The 6,001-nt window shown below is 36.7% G+C and overlaps 1 protein-coding gene across 1 annotated transcript; it reads right to left on the bottom strand.

Annotated features, from left to right (window-relative positions):
- Positions 1-3,562: 3,562 nt before the first annotated feature.
- Positions 3,563-5,706, bottom strand: LOC116162851. Its single transcript, XM_031476588.1, has 4 exons — positions 5,619-5,706; positions 5,316-5,551; positions 4,127-4,438; positions 3,563-4,068 (listed from the first exon to the last, which is right to left on the bottom strand). The coding sequence occupies exons 1-4, from the start codon at positions 5,704-5,706 to the stop codon at positions 4,051-4,053; spliced, it is 654 nt and encodes a 217-aa protein (XP_031332448.1). The 3' UTR covers positions 3,563-4,050.
- Between the last annotated feature and the right edge of the window lie 295 nt (positions 5,707-6,001).

Raw genomic sequence — 6,001 nt, 5'->3', positions numbered from 1 at the left:
CCACTAAGGTATGATTCGAACAGTCGGAGAAGCGAAGTAGAGAACCCAATTTTGTCCAATTTGCTCAGCACCGAGCCGTGATCTACTTTGTCAAATGCTTTGGAGTCAGTATATATTACATCCACTTGACCCTGATTATCCAATACTTCCGAAGCAAACTGTGTAAAGCAAGACAGATTTGAGATAGTTGAACGATTTCCATAAAGCCATGCTGATCTGGAGAGATATAATTTCGAATTTGGGGATAGATTCGCGAATATAATATCTTTTCTAGTATTTTGGCAAAGTTAGAAAGTATACTAATTGGTCTGCAATTGCATATTATAGTTGGGTCATCATTTTTAAACACCGGGCAGATGCGAGCTTCCTTCCAACAGTTAGGGAACGTCGAAGTTTTAAGAGAAAGGTTAAATAGTATGAGTAACGGATATATGAAGGCATCTGCAAATTCCTTGACAAGGCAACTGGGGATTTGATCGGGACCTGTAGTCATTTTAGATTTCAATTTAGACATAGAAGACATAATTTCTTCGGTTGATATGCTGGTAATATTAATAATAGGCATATTACTTACATTTGGGGTGCAAGAAGGTTCCAGAAAATCGAAAATATACGAAAAATGTCTACTTTTGCACCCTCCGTAACTCTGGAACGGTTCAATTTAGCGAGATTATACAGTGTGTCCCAGATCGCGTGGGATTACATGGGTAACTTTGTTATTATTAAAGATAGAGAATTGGTTAAATGGGCAATGTTTGCAGTTTTGGATGCTTATTTAAAATTTCCTTATGGAAATTCAAAATGTCGCATAGGTCATTTCCTTGAATGTCTTATATCATCGAAAGTATAAGAGATATAAAAAAAAGTTTTATATAAAAGTGACTGTCTTTGATACGCTTAATTTAGAATTGATGTCAAAAAAAATTTAAGATGGCCACTTTTGAGGAACATTTACCAACTTCCTAAAGTTAAATGGGCGCCATATTGGATTTTTAGATTACTTGATAGATTTTTAAATTCTCTTTCAACGAGCTATTATAACATAAGATTGAAAATAAGATACCAGTTATATTAACGGTTTTTGTATTTTAATCAAGTAGTCTGTGACGAATAAAAAAAACAAAACAAAATCTATTCCGAGGCAACAAAACAATGAAAATAATTACACCAGATGTTTAAAATACTGGCCATTATTAGTGAAACACACTTCAAGACAGTTTGTAGTGGTAGCTACTTCCACTTTACTTTTATTGTTTAATTATGTACTTACTCTTATAATTTAATGTACCTACTGTACATAATATAATTCGTCTATTGTGACCTGAGCAACCAGCTTGTTGGTAGGTATAGCATAACATAAACCAACCCTTTCTAAGAAACATACGTTGTCGAGAAAAATCCTTTACGGAAGTTTATTGGAGAATTTGTAATCATGGTGAGCAGTTAAAGATCCAACGAAGATTACCGGTCCAATTACATGACTTCCCATTATGCCACAAAATACATTAATTAAAAAAATATTACTTGATTTCGACGTGAAACTACATGTAGGTTTTCCTGTGACCAGTATAGTGTTCATTATGTCGATTTGAACACTCCGCAGTTAGAAAAATAAGATTCATCTGTCCATATACTCGGACTGGTAAAACTGTTAGTTTCGATATTCTTGCGGATAAACCACCTACTGACCTACAAAATGTGACCTGAGACAATGCATCAATGGTAATACATTGTGTATAAATAAAGCAAAGTGTCTTGAAATGTGTTTAACTGGATAATGGCATGACATTTTTTCGAGGGGATAGTTTGTGGTTATACCACCATTTGTAGATATGTAAGTATGGATAGTAAGATGGTCAATAAGTGATGTTATAAAAATCAAAATTTTTCTAGGCCTACTTATATAAAATTTTGGAGGGAGTTGTAATGCCCAAACCCCCCTCTCATGAGTGCGCCCCTGATTTTTTAAACATCATGTAATTATTTTCATTGTTTTGTTGGTTCGAATAGATTTTGTTTTGTTTTTTTTAATTCATCACAGCCTACTTGATTAAAATATAAAAACCGTTGATATAACTGGTATCTTATGTTATGATGGCTCCTTGAAAAGAGAATTAAAAAATCTATCAAGTAATCTAAAAATCCAATATGGCGCCCATTTAACTTTAGGAAGTTGGTAAATGTCCCTCAAAAGTGGCCATCTTGAATTTTTTTTGACATCAATTCTAAATTAAGCGTATCAAAGACAGTCACTTTTATATAAAACTTTTTTTTATATCTCTTATACTTTCGATGATATAAGACATTGAAGGAAATGACCAATTTTAGTTTTTTTGAATTTACGTCCAACCTATGCGACATTTTGAATTTCCATAAGGGAATTTTAAATAAGCATCCAAAACTGCAAAACATTGCCCATTTAACCAATTCTCTATCTTTAATAATAACAAAGTTACCCATGCAATCTCACGCGATCTGGGACACACTGTATACGAGGCCATTTTTGTTCGCAATTTACTGTAGACTATTTTTGTATACGGTACTTTTCGCACTAAACCACATAGTTTGATAAATATTTAAGAACAACTAATCAAAATTACCAATTTTCCAACTGTATTCCCCCCTCCCAACCAAACCCGACGCTTAAAATGGTTGGTAGCTATCCATCTTATAACGACTCAAAACGGGGTGATATTGACTAAGTGGATTGATAAAGACACTAAACCTTCCCCATACTTCTTTTAATTATTTCAGGTATTAAAATAAAGGCATTAGGTGACAGCGACTATAGTTTCGACCCGAAGGTCATTATCAAGCTTAAGTTCTCTTAAACCTCACTATCTATAGAAAGTGAAATAATGACTAGTTTAGATACTGATGTGATAATAGAAAGATTTTTGTCAAACAAAAAGAGAAAAGTAGTTTAATGTATGATTTTGGCTGATTTGTGATGTTTTCAATAAAAATTTACGATCTTGTGATTGTGTAATTGATAACTTGTTTATTACTCCCCTATCACAATAAACGTGCAAAGAAATATAAATTTAAATATTTTCGCTGTATTAATTTTTTTGTAAAGGTACTATGCGTGGTTAGGTGAGTTGGGAATGGGTGTGCGTGTGGGGCGCGTCTATGAAAATGCCCCTGGGCGCATTTTAGCTTAATCCGGCGCTGACTGAAGTCCACTCTGGTCCAAATTGTTCGCTTATAAAGCCTGCTACACACATGCAAGCAAGTCGTACAATTTGGCTTGTCAAGCTAAGTTGACTGAAAAGTCGGTTGTGGTTTTGAGCTTCCACGCGCACAGACTTAATTCGCGACTTATGGAACAACTTTAGTAGGTAGGTGTCTATCTAGTTAGTTTGAACAATGGCTTCGGATGATATACTTATTGCCACAGCAGTTGCACTGTACGTGAAATCAAAATCAAAAAAACGCTCACGCTGGACTAAGCATTGGTTAACAAAAAGAGGCAAATATTCTCATACCAACTTATTAGATGAATTGAGACTAGAACCTCGCGATTGGTTAAACTACCTTAGAATGGATACCGGTAGTACTTATGAGGAATTACTGTGTAGTGTTGCTCCATTAATTAGAAAGAAAGACACTGTAATGAGAGCTGCAATTACTCCTCACGAAAGATTAACTGCAACGCTGCGATTTCTAGCAACAGGTCGAACTTTCGAAGACTTGAAGTTTTCCGTAATTATATCACCCCAAGCATTGTCGCAGATAATCCCCGAAACATGCAAAGCAATAATAACCGTTCTAAAAGATAAATACATGAAGGTAAGAAACCACGTAAGAAATATTTTATAATTATTACATAGGAATCAAACACACATTGTTATGGTGCGACATTGCTAAAATAGTTTGCCAGTGCCTCCGAGATTGGCGCCTGGTGTTGGCAGTGATCCGGATATATGCTCGCTTGACTAACTCTATTTTGTGTATGGTGCGTATTTTGGGCTGGGGCTAAAGGAGCAACATAATACCCTTCAGGTGCAGGTAACTCAGCAGGTTGAGACACAATGCGAGAGTTTCGCGTTAGGGTTCCACACTGGGCTTCAAAGATACCATCGTTAATAATTTTTGTAAGATAAATTGCTTGTTGTTTCGGCACCTCCCTGAGTTGCTCAGCAACATGGTGTGCAAAGTTATCAAATTCCCTAATTGGATTTGGTGCTTGCAACTTTTGAGCTACAATATCCAGCACGGCGTCTGCCTTCTTCATTCTTTTTCCTCCATTAGAAGATGGTGCCCTAGATCCTGATCTAGAACGGTGAGCCACTACTGTCGTAGATGATGGAGTTCTTGATCTATCCACAGTAGGGGATAGTGGGTCACTTTCATAATCGGAACGTTGCGTTTCATTTGTCTCTTCATTCGACTGTTGCGTTTCCGCTTCCGGACCAAGTGATTGTGTGTTTTGTTCCTTAAAAAGTATACATTCATTAATTTTTTACTTAATTTCAGCTACCTAAGACAGAAAACGATTGGAAAAAAATAGCAAAAGAATTTAATTCCGAATGGCAGTTTCCCACTTGCATCGGCGCAGTAGATGGGAAACATATCCATATCGTTGCACCAAAAGGAAGTGGCTCCTACTATTTTAATTATAAGAAACGGAACAGTATTGTACTGATGGCAATTAGCAACGCCAACTATGAGTTCATTATGTGTGACATCGGCACTAATGGAAGAGTTTCGGATGGTGGAGTGATACGAAACACTACATTTTATGAACTACTTGTGGCAAATAAATTAAAAATTCCGAAAGTTGGTAACGGTGCTTTGCCGTACGTGTTTGTTGCTGATGAAGCGTTTACTCTTCGCCCGGATATGCTAAATCCTTTCAGTCAAAAACAGTTGAATTACGAGCGTAGAATTTTTAACTACAGGTTAAGTAGGGCCAGAAGAATTATAGAAAACGTTTTCGGAATATTGGTAGCCCGGTTTAGAATTTTCCATACTGACATTAACTTAAAATTAGAAACAACAGAGATTGTTACTTTGTGCTGTTGCATTCTCCACAATTTTTTATGCATCAAGAGTTCAAATCATTATATTCCACCAGAAAGTACCGACCAAGAAGACATTGGCAATGCGACCGTTACACCGGGATTGGCATCTCATGGGGTTTTCGATGAATTACAAAGAACACCAACCAATATTTCCGCAAATGCAAAACAAACGAGACAGCAGTATTTAGAGTATTTCAATGGTGTTGGTGCTGTAGAATGGCAAGACCGTATGATAGTACAACGCGAATAAAACAGATTTCGAAATAATATAAATGTTTATTTACTTACCTCCTGCACATCATCACCCTCATCATCAGAAATTGTACTTCTTGAAGGTTTAGGTTCTTCCTGTTCCAACAAAAACGTAAGTAATTCATAATACCACAAAGTTGGTATATATAATTCATCTGTGCCGACCCCAGATCTCTCAGATGCCAAAACCTTGCGATACTCCTTCCGAAAACACGTCCTCAACGAATTAATTTTCTTCACGGCGCTTTCTTTGGTTGCATTTTTTTCCACTTCTTCAAGTTTTTTTTACTAATTTTGCATACGCAGCATTCTTCTTCTGTTTATTACTGTAGTCCTTACTTTTTATTTGCCACAGGCACGGGTTTTCCCGGTACATCTCGATAAATTCCGTTAGGAAATCTCGGGATAGACTTCTTAGATCGGCCATGTTGTTGCAGTGAACGCTCTGTTTTACTCAAGTTCGCCGATTCTGCCGTGTTCGCATACACACGTCTCGACTTGCAGTACGATTTAACTGTACGCAATCGGTTTTGTCCGATTTCACGCATGCCCAACTTCTAGCCCAACTCAAGCTCCGACTTGCTCTACACACACACTTGCAAGTTGTACGATTTGGTCTGTTCAAGCCAAGTTGTACGACTTGCTTGCATGTGTGTAGCAGGCTTAAGATGCATGAGGCTTTTCCTTTTCTTTTCTGGTTTTTAAACTCGACAGGCCAGTAG

This window comes from Photinus pyralis, unplaced genomic scaffold (genome assembly GCF_008802855.1).
Source record: "Photinus pyralis isolate 1611_PpyrPB1 unplaced genomic scaffold, Ppyr1.3 Ppyr1.4_LG1, whole genome shotgun sequence".
NCBI lineage: Eukaryota > Metazoa > Arthropoda > Insecta > Coleoptera > Lampyridae > Photinus > Photinus pyralis.
This window is presented reverse-complemented; position numbering and strand designations above follow the sequence as displayed.

What these genes read in the sequence shown, in the direction of transcription:
- LOC116162851 (XM_031476588.1), bottom strand. Translation starts at nt 5,706, where the DNA reads ATGGCCGATCTAAGAAGTCTATCCCGAGATTTCCTAACGGAATTTATC. An exon ending in GTGCCTGTGGCAAATAAAAA is followed by an intron (nt 5,552 to 5,618) that starts GTAAGGACTACA and finishes AAAAACTTGAAG; the next exon opens with AAGTGGAAAAAAATGCAACC. An exon ending in AGGGTGATGATGTGCAGGAG is followed by an intron (nt 4,439 to 5,315) that starts GTAAGTAAATAA and finishes ATACTTTTTAAG; the next exon opens with GAACAAAACACACAATCACT.